This window comes from Aspergillus oryzae, chromosome 1 (assembly GCF_000184455.2).
Source record: "Aspergillus oryzae RIB40 DNA, chromosome 1".
NCBI classification, from domain to species: domain Eukaryota; kingdom Fungi; phylum Ascomycota; class Eurotiomycetes; order Eurotiales; family Aspergillaceae; genus Aspergillus; species Aspergillus oryzae.
Genome location: NC_036435.1, coordinates 359,548 through 378,278, shown reverse-complemented (window position 1 = coordinate 378,278; position 18,731 = coordinate 359,548). Strand labels below are relative to the sequence as shown.

Sequence of the window (18,731 nt, the reverse complement as noted above, 5' to 3'; positions counted from 1 at the left end):
GAACCTGGAAAGGAAGTTATTGGGTATTGATTGTCTCAAGGAGACTGGCTCTACTCGCAAAGAAAAGAATGGAAATCTGGGAAATGTTGTCATTTACTCACGTATACGTTAATGTTAGAAGAATAATCACATCACGCTCTAACCAGCAGATGTCAATCGAAAGCAAAAGACACCAAAACTCCACGATTCGAACAACATGCCAAAAAAAGGCCAATACCCGACTCACGGCCTATTCTTATCATACCACTCCTGAACGATCTCATCAATGTGCGCCCGGAACTTCTCCTGCTTCTCTAGTGGTGCAAACGACTCCACGATAACATTGACAATACTCTCAGCGTCAACTAGTCGAATTCCGTCTTTACGATAGCCCTCCAGATCCTCTTTTGTCGGGAAAGTATAATAGTTACTCTCCTCGGCCTTCTGCGGAACATTGGATAGCTCCTTTCCTCGGGCGATATTATCACACACATCAACTGCCATCTTTGCCCCCATTTTATAAACATCGTTCATGAAATGCAACATCGACTTGGAGTAGTCAATAGGATGGTGACGAACGTCAATGAGATCACCTGCGTCCCAGTCCTCGTCGATGTCATGGAGGGAGTACCCGAAGAATTTCTCTCTGTTCTTCATAGCTCGGACAGTAGTCATGACTCCCCGGTAAGTGGGAAGAACGCCCGGGTGTAGGTTGAGCAGTCTTTTGGGCCGGGCGAAGTAGCGGATGATATCTGTCTTGAACCTCTGGTAGCAGCGCAACGAGAGCCCCACGTCGATATGGTGTTTTCGAAGAGTATTGATAAAAGACGCACTATTGACGTTGGGGACTTCCTGCACGAGGATCCCATAAGCGTCTTTCATCTGCTCGATTGTCATGTGTGGTGCACCGTTAGGTTTCTCATTCTTGAAGTACGGGATGACGTGTTTTTGCAAGAGCTCTCGCTCAAAGAATGTCAGTTCCCGGAGCTCGAAGGGCGGAGTGGTCTTGCGGTTTGCTTTGTGTACCGGGAGGAAGATGAAGGGCGTGTGACCGGCGGCTAGGAGCTGGGGTACTAGTGTACTGGCCATGAGGTGCGAGAAGAGGTCGCTTCCTAGGAAGATTGCAATGTGTAGGGGACGTGCGGTGGGCTCGTCCGTTATGGCATCTGCGATCCGGGCCGCGTGGGCAGCGACGCGGTCGATGGCACTCACGTAGAAATGGGTACCTCTGGTAAGAGACCCGATGACATGTAAGCCCTCTGATGCACGCAGGCTGTCAAAGTCGACGGCTACGCCGCCGGCAGGGTGAGGTTTGAGGAGCCCCTTCTCCACTGCGGACTGAATCAGTGGTGATTCAATACGGTCGAGCTGGCATTCCTGTCCGGTCGCTTCAATCACATAGGGAGCTTCTAGAAGCCCAGTGGAAGTCTGTGCTTTATAGATACCGTCCCATTGTACTCTGTCACCTTGGACTACCTGTAGCTGTCCTTTCCTCAAAAGACCGAGTATTTTCTCGGCATTTTGTATCGGCATTCCGTGGCGGTACCTCATCCAGGGACTGAAAAACTTGTCCATAAAAAGCTGCTGGCTTTTCGCAGGTAGGCCGTTCCAGTAGCGCTCGATAACAGGCGCTGTGCCTCGCAGCACTTTCTGCCATTCAACCTTGCCGGTCTTTGCAGCTTGGATGTCGTGTTCCAGCTGTTTCACAGGAGATTCATCATTGTGGAGCCAGCCCCAGTCGCCGTTGGTAGCGTGGAAGATCTCCTCCATCAAGCTGCTCGTTACTTGCAGCAAGTTCTCATCAGAATTCTCTTCGATATGCTTTGCAAGATCATGCAAGACATAGCGTCGGGAAAACGGCGTCGTGTCTCCCTGAACCTTGGGCAAACTGCCGCTACGCGACATAAAGGTAATGGGCCCCTGATGGCCATGTTCCGAGAGGAAAATAGCCGCATCCACAGCTGACAATCGTGAACCGACAACAAGAACAGAAGCATCAGTCGGGATCGTCTTGAGCTGCGATGTCGGCCACGGACCGGGGAAGAACCCGGGTAAATTGATAAGATGAGTATTGCACACCGAGGTAAAGTTCCCCAGCGCCAAGACGACAGACTTCGCTGTCAATTGCGTGCCATTCCGAAGACTCAAAGTCATTGTACCGTCAGCCTGTCGATCAATGTCGTGTGCCTCGTCTTGAATCACGGAAACCCCGAGTCCGATATGTTGAGCTTCCTCCAACGCCTGCCCCCACGTTTCCTGGAGATATTGGCCATATCTCGCCCGAGACGGGAAGGGCCCACTTTCTTGGTCTGTGCGCCATTGACTGAAATGGAGGGGTTTGTCGTGATATAATCCCATCGTGTCGGTGTGCATGTTGAGGATGGTCCCCTCACATTGCGATGAGTATGGGAGACCCGGTCCGGGGAGGCCATTCTTTTCCACGAAGATTACTTCTCCAAGGGCTTTCCCGTTCTTGACTCGCTCGATCAACTGAAGAAGAATTGCCACTCCACTTGCTCCGCTTCCTACCACAATGAGGTCATTGGCGGGAGGGGAGGGAGTAGAAGGGTGGGATACTGCTGAACCCATGGTAGAAGGTGTTGAGCTCTTGTGGTGGAGATACCATTGATCGGAGGTTTTATATCAGCAGGAGGCCACTCGTTTATATGCCTTCGTGCGGAGAAAAACTGATGCATTTCGAAGAATGAGGGGCAATTGGAGAAAGAGACACGAGAGCATTATGACCAAAGGAGGGGTTGTGTCGCGAACATGCCAGGATCTTCTCCGTATAGATGATGCCAAGAGCCAGCGGGGTTTCGAAACTCGTCCATCAGATGGATAGAGATGGGCCGTCACTGCGACATCTGGCGTCAGCATTGCTGCCGCGTGCTGCTATGACTCGTTGTCAGTAAAGAAGCCAGCCGCTGAGGGAGGGGAAGATCAGTGGATCACGTCTACGTGGACGAAGGGCCAGCTATTGAGATCATTAGCTCGCCACCTCCATTGTTCCAGACATCCATGGACGGCTAGACGGTCTTGCACGGAGTCCGAAGTGGGGTGTTCGACATCCCAATAGTTCCATATTATCGCTCTGTAATTGGGGCTGATCACGCATGACTCGGTATAGGGATGCTTTGGGCATGGTATTGGTCCGATTGCAGGGCCTAGACAGTGGAAGACTTCACATCAAGATGTCCGCAGGCAAGAGGTGTACGCGTACTTCTTGACGCTGGATCCTACAGCTAGATTATGGTATTTTAAAGGCTGACTAGACCGCGGAAGTCTACCGTCGTTGCTTCCGCTTACACTGGCATTGATCATCCACTCCATTCTCAAACCGACAAGGCGTACCAAAATCCTCACAATGGCTCCACGCGTTGGCGAAACTATTCAGCCGGATGATCTAGCCAAAAGGGCACATAGCCAGATCTCAGAAATACTGACGAACACCCCAAAGCGACTCTTTCTCATGGGCGTCTTGGCCAGCGATGATGCTGGCTCTAATCAGTACGCAAACTGGACTCGCAAAACCTGCCAAGAGATGTAAGCCTGACACAGTACGCCAAGAAGGATGTCAACCCATATCACTGACACGCATGCTTAGCGGAGTGCATTTCCACCTGATGAAATTGTCACCCAAGAATGTGGCAACCTATATCCGGGCAATCAACGCCAACAACAGTGTCCATGGGATCATTGTGTACTATCCGATTTTCGGTGACCGGAGAGATGACGAGATCCGACAGCTTGTCGCGCCTAGCAAGGACGTAGAAGGACTCAATCATCAGACCTTGCACCGGATCTCCGATGCTGCAGAAGTGTCCAGACCACCAAAACCGGGACGAAACGTTATCCCCTGCACGCCAAGAGCCGTTGCGTGGATCCTGGAATGGATGGACGTGCATGATCGGACACGGCCCGCAGGGGAGCGATTACAGAACCAAGAGATCTGCATCATTAACCGGTCTGAAGTGGTGGGGTTGCCACTGGCGCATTTACTCGCGGGGGAGGGCGCTCGCGTCTACAGCGTGGACATATCCGGTGTCCAGCTCTTCCAACGCTTGTACTATCCTTGGCAGTCCGAAGCACTGCACGGAAAGGATCTCCCCAACTGGAGTGTGCAGGACGCCGTGCAGCGGTCTCGAGTGGTCATCTCGGCGGTTCCAGATCCCGCATTCAGGGTGAATACGAAGTGGCTTCAGCGCGGCGCCATCTGTGTCAACGTTTCTTCAGAAAAGGTACGTGTCTTGTAGTATGGAATTCGCCAGAATCAGGTCTTGAATCGTTCCCGCTAACCATAATCGACAGAACTTCGAGGCTAATGTGGTAGAGGTGGCGTCCAAGTTTGTCCCGCGCGTTGGCAGTGTCACAATCGGCGCTCTCCTGTATAATCTCATCCTATGTTCGTCACGGAACTAGAGCCGTTAAGGCGTAGAGGGGATCTTCCAAGCCATACGTCTGTCGCGCTCTCCGGCGGTCCGATGCAATGTCATACTGTGGGGTCATGTTGTGATGTGTCTCGTGCATAATAAGCTATACGAAGAATCTCACTGCCAAGCGTGCAAAATCTTGTCGTAGCAGTTCTTCTGGCCACAGTGGATCACGACGATCAGCAGCCATCGCTGACCGGGCCCGGATAATCTTAATATAAATACCTCAAGACTAGTGAATTGGCCCCGCAATAGTCCGCAACAGCCGCGGCAGATCTAGATGGTAAATACAACCGAACTTATGTACTCCAATCAAATCCTAGCCTTCAACTGCATGCCCGTTTTCGACACTCGCGCAGTGACCAAGACCAACGCACCCAATAGGAAGGTCAAACCACCCCAGATCTGCGCTCCAATGTAACCATCCGCCCTGGCAATCAAGGCCCCGCCGAGAGGGGGACCAGTCAAACAGGCGAAGCTCACCACGGTAAACCCCATTCCGATCCGGACGCCGGTCTTGCTGAGATCCGGTGTCAGACTGGACAGTGTCGATGGCCATAGACCCTGCACCCCATTGGAGAACATACCGTATAGCACGGCAAAGGCATACAACCCTCCGACCGAATGGACGGCGATCCAACAGAACATCATCAGGCTGGCGCCCAGCGCCAACGGGATAATAGTATTGAGGGGTCCAAAGTAGCGACCCGCCAAAAATGCAGGGATCAGACGACCCACGATCCCGACACCATTGGTGACGATGATCAAATTGGTCGAATCCGAATATGACAGCCCGATCACCGAGCGACCGAATGCACCCACATAGTAGAAGGCGAAATACAAGCCCCAGAAATTCAAAAACATGCCCACGCAAAAGAGCACGTAGGCCGGTTCCCTGAAAGCCGACCACTCGACGAGGGGGCCGGACCTCCGCGGGGGCAGGCGGGGTTTGAGCAAAGCCATAGCGGGGATACTGGTACCGAGCATGACGAAGCCCAAGACACGGAGAGTCCAGCCAAAGCCGATGGCGGGCATGAGGGCCTTGACGAGGCCGGGGAAGAGCATGCCGCCGGTTCCACTTCCGACGAGACCAAATGCCAAGGCGAAGACCCTGCGCTTGGCGAAGTAGGTCGCGACCAATCCCATTACGGGACAGAATTGCAGCCCACTGCCCAGGCCGGTGCAGATGCCTTGGGCTAGAAAGAGCTGCCAATAGCGGGTCGCGAGAGAGGTCATGAAGACTCCCAGTAGCTGCAGGAGGACCCCTGTATAGTAGACCGGGCGGAAGAACCCGGCGTCTAGTGCGCGGCCTGAAAACGTCCCGATGAAGAAGATCAGGAAGATCTGCACGGATCCGACCCATGAGATTGCCGATGAGGATACACCTAGACTGCTCTGGTAATACGCTTGGAACACCCCAAAGCTGGCAATGTATCCCCATGTGTTGAAGCACACCATGTGGCCCATCACTGCCTGTGTCCAGGCGTTGAGTCCCCCATCAGGTGGGGGCTCGATTGGCGTGGGGGATGCCTCGTTCGTGGTCTGGGGTGTTTCATCGCGTGCGCCCATGATGCAGGGCAATAGGCTCAATTGCGGAAACCGGTTAAAAGAAGTTTTCAGAAACAGCAACTCTGGCGCCTATTTTTAACCAAGTGGTGGCTGACGTGGTAGCAAGGGTTCAATTCAATGGGGGTGGAAAGGAATGTCCATCGAATAAGGGCGATGATTTATGTTATGTGATGAAAAACATTAGCGTCCGGTTGACTCATTTGCCCTAAATCGCGGAACTCCAACTCGACCCCTGTCACTAGGACGAGTATAATCCGGGCCAATATCAGTCTGGAGTCATGGATCCCAGTCCAGTTTCTTGCTCTCAGCCAAGCAACGGCTGATCGTCTCTTCCCAAGACCCTGCATTCTTCATTTTCATTACATACGGGAAATTGTTCATCGAGTGCCGATCGCGCAACACCCTTACTTCTGTGGCCCATCGGAATATCTGCGATTTAATTATGATCTGCCAGTCACAGAAGTTGGGTTTATATTTCCTTTTGCTCTTTGCCCTACGTTGCATCGCATCGCATCTGCATGTAAGTTGTTGATCGGTCTTTTAGGGCTTCTGGAGGAACTGCCAAATGCAACAAGGGCAAGATGCCGGTTAGTGGTTTTTTGATGTAATAATTTTTCTTTATCTCTCTGTCCCCTTTTCGTATTTCCTTTCCTTTTCTTTGTTCGATATCTTTCTCACCGAAAATATTATTCGCGTTCGAACATGTTGGGAATCCACAAGGGAGACTTATCTCCGCGGAGTCCGCGGAGATAAAAAAAAAAGGTAAAAAATGAGATCAACAGTTGGAGGCGACGGTTAATGATATTTGTTACTATGATAAAGTTCAGACATCGATATGTCCAAATTCTTAGCTTTGCTTATTTCCAGTGTACAGAGCTAGAAAATAAGACACTTGGATCAATTACGGTCCCCCCGGACCTTTTCTTTTCTGTGGTGTTAATATTGGTCTTGAGGTTGGTTGATCTAACTCTTGAATATATATTGCCGAAGGTATACTCTGGAAATTACTTCCCACGTTCTGATTGGCTAGCTTCGATGATGTTATTGTAGCTCTATCTACTTGTACAGCAAGACATGATGATTGAGGATTTGAATTCAATGAGGGCTCATCAATGTTGGTTTGAACTCTTTCTTTACTGGCGTCCTTTACGCTCTTACTAAATTGCCTGATATATCTGTTTTCCTCAATTGTCCCACAGTCGCTACTCACTACCAAAGAATGGAGAATGGCAAACACTAACACTAGAAAACTCCATCTAATATCTACCACCTTGAGCTTTGTTTATGGTAGGAAACATTGTTCTCACGCACGTGGCACATGACCTCATACCAATATCATCCCGCAACCACCACCAACCCATAACCCTAACCCAAACACCAAACCTGACTCTAACCCAGCATGTCGCCCCAAAAAGAAATCCAAGCCAACGAACTCGGAATCGACCTCTCCTCAGGAACAGAAACAGAATACTTCAAATGGTTCCTCGCATGTCTCCTCTTCGGCAAGCCGGTCCAACAAGGCGTCGCAAAGCGAGCCTTCCTCGAGCTCGTACAGGAGGGCATCACTTCACCGGACGCTATCCTGGCCGCAGGGTGGGATAGACTAGTCGAGATCTTAGATGAAGGTCATTACGTCCGGTATGACTTTTCGACTGCCACTAAGTTACTTGATGTGGCGGGTGTTATCAAGGAGGAGTATGGGACTTTTGGGGAGATGTTGAAAAGGTTCCAGAGTGTTGATGAATTGGAGATGCATTTGCAGGAGTTTAGGGGGGTTGGGCCCAAGACGGTGGAGATTTTTATGAGGGATATGAGGCCTTTGCTGGAGTAGTTTGCTTGGGAATATGGATTGTTGGAAGTTGGCGTTGGGGTTTTGGGATGGGTTCTGTTGGCGAGATATGTTATAGTAATGATAGTTGCTGTGGAGTCTTGGTTGCGTAGGGTTTGAGATTGGCTGCAACGGGAAGTGGGTACATGTATTGGACATAGGTTTGGTGCGTGTTGCTTTACAGCTTGTTGGAGGGAGTGATGGTTCATGATACTACGGAGTCTAATTGAGCTATTTGTGCTGTACAAAAACATGATCTTCTGTTTTCGAACGAGGAAATACGTTCACTTAATATGCTGTCCATACTCCACAGTCACTTGGCAAGGATATACCCCACCGATACCGACTCCTTCTACTGAAGAGTCAAAAAAGAAACGTCAGCGACAGGATTTGAACCTGTGCGGGCGAACCCAATAGATTTCTAGTCTATCGCCTTAACCACTCGGCCACACTGACTATTCATATCATATTGGTCTGAAATTAAATAAATAAGTCTATAAAAAAGTTGCAGAGCTAGAACAACAGATGCTCTCAGCCATGTACATACATAACCTCCAAAAACCAGCCATGCGAGTGAGAATGTAATTACTTCAAAGCTTATTGAATTCTAACTAAACCAATCTACCTAGCAATATGAGAAAGCACTTTAAGAAGGTCACTCGACACACCCATAGCAGTCACATCACCCCCAGCACCCGCTCCCTGAACGATGAGCGGATTATCGCCGTACCGCTTCGTATAAAAGCTAATAAGATTATCACTCCCCTGTAGCGCCGCGATAGGATGCGTTTTCTCAAACGACTCTATTCCCACCTTGACCTCGCGAGAGGCCATATCGATACTTCCAACAAAACGCACAAACTTGCCCTCCTTTTCGGCCGCTGCCTTGTGCTGTTCCATTTGCTGGTCAAATTCCGGAAGACGGTCAAGGAATTCGTCTCCACTTGACACTCCTTGCAACTCCTGAGGAATTAGGCTCTGAACAGGGAATGATGTTGGGGATTCGATAGGCAACCCCGCTAGCCGACCGAGAATGGTGAGCTTGCGAGCGACGTCGAGACCGTTTAGATCGTCGCGCGGGTCGGGCTCCGTATAACCTAGCTGTTTGGCCTTGTGGACGGCAACGGACCATTTCTCGCCTTGGCCCTCTGTTGGAGCGAAGGAGTTAAAAAGGAAGGACATTGTGCCGCTGAAGACACCTTGAATACGAGTGATCTCATCACCGGTAATGATTAGATCCTTCAGGGTGGAAATAATGGGCAAGCCAGCACCAACGGATGATTCATGGAAAACGTAAGAGTGTCCGGCAGCCGCAGAGCTGAAGATATCTTCCCATAGTTGGTAATTTCCGGAAAAGGCCTTCTTGTTGGGAGTGATGATGCTGATTCCGCGACGTAGGAACTGTGGATACGCTTCTGCAAGACTGTTGGCGCTGGTGTTGTCGACTAGTATCACCTTGGATGGGGCGCCGGAGAGATAGTCGATGATCCAGGGGATTGTAGGTGGTGCTTGGCCCTCTGCTTCGAGTCTGTTGAGGGCGGTTTCGATGTTGATCTCTGAGTAATCGGGGTGGTGGAGGGCTTTGTCGATAATTGCGATGTAGCATAGGCGAAGACGGGGAGAAGGGCGTGTCTTGCTTAAGTATGATAGTTGTTTCAGGAAACATGAGCCCACTCCGCCGGCACCTGTATTTTATTAGTAGTCGGCTATGAAGTCGATGAGGACGGATTTCTACATAATGGGATGGAGTATCTACTCACCGATAACGGCAATGTAAACTTCCTCTGTGGTAGTAGCCATGATTGTTACTTTGTGTAGTTTTAGGTAAAAGCCTTGTACGTTTGATAGTTATAGTGAGGTTTAGCATGTTGGGGAAGCATCCAAATTTATATATTCGCATCTATGTAAGACTTTGGATAGAGCATCTTCAAGCAGCTGAAAGAACTTCATCATCGTCGAAACAGGTACCTAGTTACATGACAAACGATTACCTCAATAAGAGACTTACTTAACAAAGCGCTGATTTATAATGCCGAATTGCTGGGATGGCCCTCCTATGATTATGGTGGGTGACCATCTTCAAAAATGAACACGTAAAATGAGTATGACAGAGGACGGGTTAGTAAACTCTGACAGACAAGATAGTTACGCAACGCTTACCGGGATTTGTAGTTCAATCGGCAATGTATCGGAGGTTTCTGCGTTGACATAATTGTTCGATGACGAGAGTCATACTAGGGTTAGTCACACGTGGGACCCGGCCCACAAGCCTTGTGCTGAAGGCTTCGGGATTGTTGAAAGCTGAGCAAAAATACGTAGTTGTAGCAGGGTATTAGATTAGTATGATGGTACTTAAGATATAAAGGCTGCCAGAACTTCCACCGGTATGCCTCTGTGACTTTTACAACAGTATCGCCTCAAAACCTACTATCATTAAACATGTCACCAAGGCCATTTACAGTTCGTATTCGCATCCTTGAGTATCTAGTGACATTACGTTGACTTCCATGCAGCTGAATGATCCGTCCCTACTCCATGAGGCCTCATTGCTCAATGGTGAATGGGTTGCGGCCCAATCCAACAAAAGGTTTGATATCGAAGGCGAGCCTACCACTCTACCAGTACCAATCCGTTACTTGCTAACCAAGGTTGTCTCTTACAGACCCCGGTTCAAGACATGTTTTCGCAACCTGCCCCACGAACGGTCCAGAGGATGTGGACAAATACGTCGAGACCTCGCATGCGGCCTTCGAACGCTATCGCCATGTCAACCCACGCGAACGAGCCAAGTTCCTTCTGAAATGGCATGAGCTGATTACAAAAGCCCGAGAAGATATCGCTACAATCGTGGTATACGAGACCGGAAAGCCCATGGCCGAAGCCTTAGGCGAGGTAGACTACGCACTGGGGTTTGCCTGGTGGTTCGCGGGAGAGGCCGAGAGAGTCCGCGGATCTATTGCGTTGCCTTCAGTCTCCAACCGTCGCACATTTGTCATAAAACAACCTATTGGCGTGAGTGCGGCTTTAGTCCCATGGAACTTCCCGGTTGCTATGATTGTTCGTAAAGTGGCAGCAGCTTTAGCTGCAGGGTGCACTATGATTGTTAAACCATCCCCAGAGACTCCTTTGAGTGTGATGGCCTTAGCAGACCTTGCTCTTCGCGCGGGTTTAGCACCTGGTGTTCTCAATGTTATTACAACTGATAATGAATACACACCGTCCGTCAGTGAAAGGCTTTGCAAGCATCCTTTGGTGCGCAAGGTAACCTTCACAGGCAGTACAAGGGTGGGAAGCATTATTGCAAAGCATTGCAGCGAGGGACTCAAGAAAGTTACCATGGAGCTTGGGGGAAATTGCCCGTTCATTGTCTTTGACGACGGAAACTTGGAACAAGCAGTGGCTGCCCTGATGATCCTCAAATGGCGTACCGCCGGCCAAGCCTGTACCCATGCCAACCGAGTCTATGTCCAAGCGGGTGTCTACGATAAGTTCGCCCAGATGATGCTAGAAGCGACTCAGAAACTCAAGGTCGGTCACGGAACTGATTCGGGTACCACCATGGGACCACTTACGACCGAGCGTGGCGTTGAGAAGTTGAAGAAGCTTGTGTCTGATGCGATCAGCAAGGGCGGCAAAGTTCTCTGCGGTGGAAAGCAACCGAATGGCCCTCAAGGATATTTCTTCGAACCTACTATCATCTCCGGTATGACTTCTGAGATGCTGGCATCTCAGGAAGAGATCTTCGGGCCTCTGTTGGGGTTGCACAGGTTTGAGACCGAGGAGGAAGCTGTCAAGATGGCAAATGACACATCTATGGGTTTGGCCTCGTACTTCTTTACTAAGGACATTGATCGGACCTGGAGGCTTCTTGAAAGTCTCGCGGCTGGCATGATTGGCATGAACACAGGTATGTTGTGCTTTCTTTGTTGGATGGTTATGGTTTGAGCACTGACAGTTTGTCTAGGAAACTCTTCGTGCGCTGAGTCTCCGTTCGGCGGCATTAAGGAGTCAGGATACGGCAAGGAGGCAGGCAAAGATGTCGCTATCGAAGAGTATCTGATCTCTAAGACCGGCACGCTTACTGTGGAGGGTGCGCCGGGGCCATAGGGTTTATCCGTTTAGCTTGTCTCTCTGATGCTTATTATAGTCCGGGTTTGTGCTTTCATTTGGGGAGACCTGTTGATCGATGCTGCTATATGGCAACACGTATCACGTTAGCGATTTGAACTTATGTGGTGATATTCTCAGGAAACACGGACAGGGTATTTTAGACGTAGAATAATTCTGGTCAACTCTTCTATAAGACAACATTTTATAAATGCACTAATCTGGCTTTAGTTTAGTGTGCAATATTCCCGTTCGATGGAGCCCAAAGCCGATCGTATTACCGAGGTCCAAACCCGATCGACATCGGGAATGCGAGCCCTAGTTTTAAAAGAATCCCCACTCGTTCTGATCAACAGATCCTCCATGACTCTTCGTGCGCAAACCAATTACACTTGACTAAATTTTGCTCAAGAAGGCTTGATGCCATGAGTCCAAGTAGGTCCACCCGCGAAAGCAGCAAGAGAAAGCTGGATAGCACAGATGACGACCAGGAGAAACGGTATGTTTCTACCACAGTCATGACTATGTTCTACCACTCAATAGCCATTTCGTAGGAAACTCCGGAATCGCCTGGCTCAGCGGGCATTTCGTCGTCGACAGGCGGAGTATTTGAGGAACCTCCGGGATCGTGCCGACTCAGGAGATCGACCGCAGAATGAGATTATCCATGCGCTGCGGGAGGAAAATGCATGTCTTCGAAGACAGCTTGTTGATGTCCAGTCGAAGCTGTCTAGGGTTATCACGACGATGCAGGCTCTGTCTGGTTCCGTATCGTCTGTACTTGATAAACCATCACAGGTTGCATCTACAGACAAGGTGGAGGCGACTGAGTCACCATCTTCGAGACAAGAAACTCCTAAAGACATAGATGTGGATATCGCAGCCGATGATTATCCCAAATTAGACACATCTACCTCCAGTGCCACTCACATCATCTTGATACAAAACCAATCGTCAGGTCTAGACGATCCCGTGGACATCATGCCTCAAACCCTCAATCAAGGTCTAGCGAGATCTGATAACTCATTTCCAGAGTTCAATCATGATATCCTTGCCCTGGAAAGTCTCACACCACATACAAATAGCTTGAGCCACCAGCTACCGAACATCTGGTCTTTCGAATATCAGATGGGCCTGCAGCCGTACGTGAATGCCCTAACCTCCAGCCAACAATTCAGCGTCACACTGGGCAAGGATTGGACAGAATCCAATTCCCCATTCTCGGACCACATTCAAGTACTTCAGAAATTATTGAAGAATAGATTGGATCTCATTAGACCGTTATTCCAGCCTTCTCCACAGCTGTGAGTTTTCCCGAAGTGTATTCACCCTTGAACATACTGCTGATCATCCTGTCGGCAGCCTCTACCAACAGGTCCTCATGGTCCTTTCCCTGTTCAACAGTATAACCCGACCGGACGTTATGGCGTGGTACGCAAAGACGCGTTTCTACCACATTGTCGACTTGACAGCGTGGCAGATCTATCCCTGCACAGGGACATTAAGCAAGGTCCACGAGCAATACAGACCCACAGAAGTACAATTACAACAACAATACCCCCGGGTCATTGACTGGATACCATTCCCCACGATCCGAAACCGACTCATTCGACTACACGCAGCCAATCCCCAAATCGACCAAATATTCTGCGACACCGTCAGCAGCTACGTCGTCGAAGCGAACATGGCCGATCTCATAATGGGCGCTCCTGCTGTAACGGCCTACATCCGAGTAACGGACGTGATCGCGAATATCCCCTCAACTACACCAGGAAGTGACCCTCAGCCGTCTGCTATGCTTCCAGCCCCGGACGCCGATACTCTTTTCTCGTCCCCGGAATACGCTCGAGCTGTGTTTAAAAAACTGGATATCGATCGTGGGATATCACATTATAAGATGGATCCTGCTTTCTTCGGTACATACCCCGAACTCTATGACCCAAGCGTTGATATTGCAGCGAAGGGCATTCCACTTAGACCGGATGTACAATTGCGCTTGACGTATCCTAAGCCTCTTGATTCTTCGACGTTTCAAACTTACCGGAGCTTTATGGACTTTTCTCTGTATGCTCCGTTAAGTGTGGCGCAGGGTTTTAGGTGACTGTACATTTCGCCCTAGAGCGAGGTTCAAGATCGGTTGCTTTACATATACCCCAGAGCATTTATTTAAGAACTTCTAACAGGCGAAATATTTCATACGTACCTTGGGAAATCCAAAATGGATGGGATGAACCTTTGAGATGGTCTGAGGGCTGCTGAGGATACTAGGCGAGGTCCAATATCACCATATTTGGCATAGGATCGCGTGAAGATGTGCGCGGTCAGTTTTCAGCCACCAGACTTTTCCCAAGTCCAAAGTGCTGGTGGGGAAGAGTCCCTACATCTGTCCTAAATGTCACCAGGTGTGTAAAGGGCGCAGAAAGTTGGCAATTATTGCTGCTCAGATGGCTAGCTAGATCGTTGGAATATTGTCGATGTCACTCAGCTGGCTGGAGATGGACAGCAAAACAATAGTGAAGAGTTTTTTATCTGTCGCCCATAGATATTCTATTATATATTGTCAGTGAGTCTACCAGCTAGATCGTACCACTTTGAGTAGAATATTATATCTATAAAGTTAAGGACAAATAACAGTAGATAATATACTATATCTATGAATATTGAGGATGTTGCTGCAATCTAATCATGTAAGAGTAGTCCCCCGCGGGATTCATGGTAGTCACTGGGGACCGTGGTGCAGTTTTAGGCTTTGTAAAAGAAACCAAAGGCCCTGACTATTCCAAGCTTCACGGCCCGCTCATAAGAATTGCCCCCTTCCTAATCTCCCTGGCCAGATACTCAGCCTTGGCATCCGCAGACCCTCCCGGCGATTCTGAGCTCTCCATGCCATTGCCCGATTCCAACGGAAGATGCAGCAACGTGGCGACACGCAGGAACTGGTTGCAGATCCACTCCCGCTGTCCAGGTCTGAGAAGACTCGCTATCACCTCGCCGTGATCTTCCGAGAAGAGCGCCAACAAGCGGCTCAGGGGGTGCATGGCGCGCCACGGCCCCTGCGCAATGACGTGGCGCCTGTGGTCATCTCTCGATATGCCATCGAAAACCTCCCTGTCTAGTGGTGTGCCGTCTACCAATGCATTATAGCTGGGAAGCAAAACCGTCGGGTCAGTGAAATCGGCGAGACTGGACCGGCTGATTCGGTTGCCGAGGTGGAAGGGTATGCTGTGGCACACGCTGTCGACCACTTCTTGGAGTGTTTGTTGGCAGTTGACGAAATCTGTGGGGTCACCGACAAACTGCCCGTATGCAAGGCCAAAGCGGCTCAGATCGGAGAATGCATTGAGGGAGCCGAGTGTGATCTTGGCCAGCAGGAGGCGTTGAAAGCGCCATAGATTCCAGATGCTGGCAATTTGGCAGGAAGGATACACCTCACAGATAGATTGGTAGGTGGGTATGGACAAATCGATATCCCGACCACTTATCAGCCTTACCGGTCTCCAGTGATCCGGTACATTTTCCGCCCACGCTAGAAGCTCTGCATCAACTCTCTTGGCAGCGGCCATCCACTCCTTCGGAACGCACTTCAACGACGTTGCGGAGCCACCTTGTGTCAAAAACTCCGTGTAGCTGGCCTGCAACTCGGCAACGGACGCCCCTATGGCATCGAGTGCTGCGCTGGGGTTTTCTGGCACAGCCATCGTTTCCTTGCTCCTAATCCATGAGTATGCGATCCTCTTCAGTGGCTTTTTCTGACGTATCGCGGTCGAAACCTCGGTATGTAGCATAAACCTTCGTAAGTAGGCGCGCACCACCCCGCCCATATCGTCCGAGCCCATAAACGAGAGCAAAGATGCTGCACCATTGTGGTGCGTGCTTGAGACACGGCGAAGACCATATACCGCCGAGGCATTCTCGTAAGTCTGCAGCGCCAGCACGGCCAACACCGTTGCCGGCTTGCCACGTTCTATAGGATCCTGTATTGCGGTCTGAAGGCGTGTGAGTGCCCGGGAATAAGACTTCCGTGGTGATCGGAAGCTCGTGGCATCTTGTCGCCACATGGACAAGGTCTCTGAAGCCAACGCTGACACGGCGAGTGAGAGGGCCGAATCTTCCCGCTCCGAGAAATATGCTGGAATGAGCATTTCGAAGAATCCGCGCGTGGACCCCATATCGCGACCCATGCTGGCGTAATGGCCGAGATAGAACTGCACGGCGGTGTCGGGCTCAGAGAGCCGCCGCAAAGTCAAAGCCCTCACAACCTCCCGGTCCTGGACATTAGACTCAGGCGACCGGCCCGGACTACTTGTTGCAACCTTAACGACATCTTGTTTGGTATTGGTGCAAAACTTGTGGTTCTGATCTTTGAACTTTAGTTTGGTATTCTGGTGCCTGTTGTAGCCTCCGCAGCGAAGCTTAAGGCGTTGGCACGCTTGGCACTCGGGCTTTGCCTCGTCACATTTAACGCGGCGCTGCTTGCATGTCACGCAGCCTCCGGAGCGTCCGCGGTTAACCATTGCGACAGCGACGGTGCCGGAAAAGGAGATCTGCTTGCGATGGATGGGTAAAATTAAGTAACTTTATCGTAAAGCGTGCACAGCCGAGTTACAGCAGTGAGCTTACTCGTACTTATAATAGCAGTGGCTCGCGGGCGCGACCAATCAGAGGACCCCGTCGCAAAACGCTTACTCGATGTGGTTTAGCCTGGGAAAGGCCTAATGACGTAGCACGACTTGTGCCCTAATTGCCGCCTACATCGATATAAGAAGTATAAGAAGAAGAGATGGAACACAAGAAAAAAGAGAAATCAATCAGGAAGAACCGGTATAGTCATCACAGTTCTTTCAAGCTCTCTTTTTACTTCATTATTTGCCATGAAATTACACTCTTCCGTCTACACCGGCCCACTGTTGGCCGCTCTGCTGCATTGCGGTGTAGCGTCCGCCGCGTATAGCACAGCTAACAGCACCATGCTGTTGTTGAGCAATGACTCAACCATGAACTTCGACTTGCTAACGCCTCTCGGCGAATCCATCACTGGGGGAGGCGACGTCGGGCCTATCCTTGGCGCAGCCAAAGATATCAAACCTGGAAACATGACGTCCTTCACCGAGGTCTTCTATAAGCTCGCCAACGACACCAAGGCTCAGGCCGAAGACCCGGAGAATGCCTACGACCCTCTCAATGTCAGGGACACGTGGTTCTCTGCGGCGCAGTACTTCCGCAGGGCTGACGTCTACAACCACGGTAACTGGAGCAATCCGCTCATCAACAGCCTGTGGGCCGAGCAGATTGAGGCGTTCAACAAGGGTATAGCTGCTTTGCCTATTCCTGGCAAGCGCATCCGCATTCCAGCTACCAAGGGTAACTTCACCGTCGAGGCTATCTGGTACTCTGCTTCCGAGAGCAAGAACGACAAGCTGCCGACGTTGATCATCGGGAACGGCTTCGACGCTGCGCAGGAGGACTCTTACCACAACTACGTGGCGCCCGCCCTGGCCCGAGGATGGAATTGTATCACCTACGAAGGTCCAGGACAACCAACGGTGCGCCGTAACCAGAACCTTGGTTTCATTCCCGACTGGGAGAAAGTCGCCATCCCCGTCGTGGATTATGTTCTCTCGGAGAAAAAGGACGTCATAGACGAGAACCGTCTGGTCCTCGTGGGCAACTCCCTCGGCGGCTACCTGGCTGCCCGTGTCGCAGCGTTCGAGCCCCGCCTGTCCGCAGTAGTCTTGATTGATGGCGTCTGGGACAACTACGCTGCCTATATAAGGGAGCTATCATCGGAAATGCTCGCCATCTACGAGGCGGGCAACTACACGCAATTCGACGACGTCCTCCTCTCAGCTCGGAAAGCCGGAATGCTATCCACCGGCGCCGCCTGGGGCATTGACCAAGGCATGTGGGCGTTCCGGACGCACTCGCCCTCTGACTTCTTCACCCAGATCAAGCAGTACAACGTGTCGTCTTTCATTGACAAAATCAAGATCCCTGTGTTTGTCGGTGATGCCGCACTGGAGAGCAGTTATGTTGGACAGCCGAAGCAGGTGGCGGATGCGCTGGGCCACTGGGCTACTCTGCATACTTTCAAGGGGGTGGCTGGCTTTCATTGCCAGACTGCTGCTGGGCAGGAGCTTTCGAGGACTATCCATGCGTGGTTGAACAAGACTTTAGGCAATGTGACCCATGACCACTGAGTTACTGCTCAGTTGTAACGGCAGTTGCCTCAGTCAACGATTACCGAGCGCCTATATAGATTCCGATTGCTTGAGGGTCTGATTCGTTCCATTTCGGTCCCAATACATTTTTGTTTAGAAATCCGAATATCCTTGATCTCCCTAGTACTGCGTTTCTTGAAGCCCGTTGGCCTACCACGTTCCGCAGGCGCACCGGTTGGCAAGGTCTGATCTTGAATGCAATACTGCTTTAAGATGTCTTATAGCCCTTTTTTAGTATCAGAAAGTTAGAGTATATCATGAGTATTGTTAACATAACTATACAAAGTAAGAATCAAGATAATGGAAATCCTAGTAAACTCTATTAAAGTCAAAAGGCTATATAAGGCGTGGCCCAGAGTCCTTGTATCGGTATATCAGACATGCCGGCAACCGGGTCTAGATGAGGCAGCCTACGTGTTGCTCATACGTCGGACCAGTAAATGAGCCTATGTGCGACTGCTAATAACAGTTTCCTGGTTACAGGCAAGGGTTAATTCAGATCCATACCACGGTGCATATCTCAACGATCCCGGTTTGTGGGCTAATATGACGACATATACTAGAATAGGAAATAGTTGGAATAAGCTTAAACATTTTTAT

The 18,731-nt window shown here is 50.3% G+C and overlaps 8 protein-coding genes and 1 non-coding gene across 9 annotated transcripts; 4 read left to right on the top strand and 5 right to left on the bottom strand.

The window, feature by feature from the left end:
- Nucleotides 1-222: 222 nt before the first annotated feature.
- AO090009000140 (uncharacterized protein) lies at nt 223-2,568 on the bottom strand (the record flags this gene model as incomplete). The annotated part of the gene is made up of 1 exon (XM_001816595.1): nt 223-2,568. One exon carries the CDS (start codon nt 2,566-2,568, stop codon nt 223-225), a length of 2,346 nt encoding a protein of 781 aa, XP_001816647.1.
- Nucleotides 2,569-3,343: 775 nt separating this feature from the next.
- On the top strand, nt 3,344-4,232 carry AO090009000139 (bifunctional methylenetetrahydrofolate dehydrogenase/methenyltetrahydrofolate cyclohydrolase; the record flags this gene model as incomplete). The annotated part of the gene is made up of 2 exons (XM_001816594.3): nt 3,344-3,522; nt 3,584-4,232. The coding sequence occupies 2 exons, from the start codon at nt 3,344-3,346 to the stop codon at nt 4,230-4,232; spliced, it is 828 nt and encodes a 275-aa protein (XP_001816646.3).
- Nucleotides 4,233-4,721: 489 nt separating this feature from the next.
- On the bottom strand, nt 4,722-5,978 carry AO090009000138 (uncharacterized protein; the record flags this gene model as incomplete). Its single annotated transcript, XM_001816593.3, has 1 exon — nt 4,722-5,978. The coding sequence occupies one exon, from the start codon at nt 5,976-5,978 to the stop codon at nt 4,722-4,724; it is 1,257 nt and encodes a 418-aa protein (XP_001816645.1).
- Nucleotides 5,979-8,181: 2,203 nt separating this feature from the next.
- Nucleotides 8,182-8,262, bottom strand: AO090009t00006. The gene has a single exon. It is a non-coding gene; the product is annotated as a tRNA-Ser (tRNA).
- A 165-nt stretch (nt 8,263-8,427) lies between these two features.
- Nucleotides 8,428-9,606, bottom strand: AO090009000136 (uncharacterized protein; the record flags this gene model as incomplete). Its single annotated transcript, XM_001816592.1, has 2 exons — nt 8,428-9,491; nt 9,567-9,606. The coding sequence occupies 2 exons, from the start codon at nt 9,604-9,606 to the stop codon at nt 8,428-8,430; spliced, it is 1,104 nt and encodes a 367-aa protein (XP_001816644.1).
- Nucleotides 9,607-10,245: 639 nt separating this feature from the next.
- Nucleotides 10,246-11,913, top strand: AO090009000135 (NAD-dependent succinate-semialdehyde dehydrogenase; the record flags this gene model as incomplete). The annotated part of the gene is made up of 4 exons (XM_023233896.1): nt 10,246-10,266; nt 10,320-10,393; nt 10,455-11,713; nt 11,771-11,913. The coding sequence occupies 4 exons, from the start codon at nt 10,246-10,248 to the stop codon at nt 11,911-11,913; spliced, it is 1,497 nt and encodes a 498-aa protein (XP_023088526.1).
- A 747-nt stretch (nt 11,914-12,660) lies between these two features.
- Nucleotides 12,661-13,913, top strand: AO090009000134 (uncharacterized protein; the record flags this gene model as incomplete). Its single annotated transcript, XM_023233889.1, has 3 exons — nt 12,661-13,217; nt 13,276-13,829; nt 13,891-13,913. The coding sequence occupies 3 exons, from the start codon at nt 12,661-12,663 to the stop codon at nt 13,911-13,913; spliced, it is 1,134 nt and encodes a 377-aa protein (XP_023088525.1).
- Nucleotides 13,914-14,699: 786 nt separating this feature from the next.
- AO090009000133 (Zn(II)2Cys6 transcription factor domain-containing protein) lies at nt 14,700-16,427 on the bottom strand (the record flags this gene model as incomplete). Its single annotated transcript, XM_001816589.3, has 1 exon — nt 14,700-16,427. One exon carries the CDS (start codon nt 16,425-16,427, stop codon nt 14,700-14,702), a length of 1,728 nt encoding a protein of 575 aa, XP_001816641.1.
- Nucleotides 16,428-16,784: 357 nt separating this feature from the next.
- AO090009000132 (alpha/beta hydrolase family protein) lies at nt 16,785-18,110 on the top strand (the record flags this gene model as incomplete). The annotated part of the gene is made up of 1 exon (XM_001816588.3): nt 16,785-18,110. One exon carries the CDS (start codon nt 16,785-16,787, stop codon nt 18,108-18,110), a length of 1,326 nt encoding a protein of 441 aa, XP_001816640.3.
- Between the last annotated feature and the right edge of the window lie 621 nt (nt 18,111-18,731).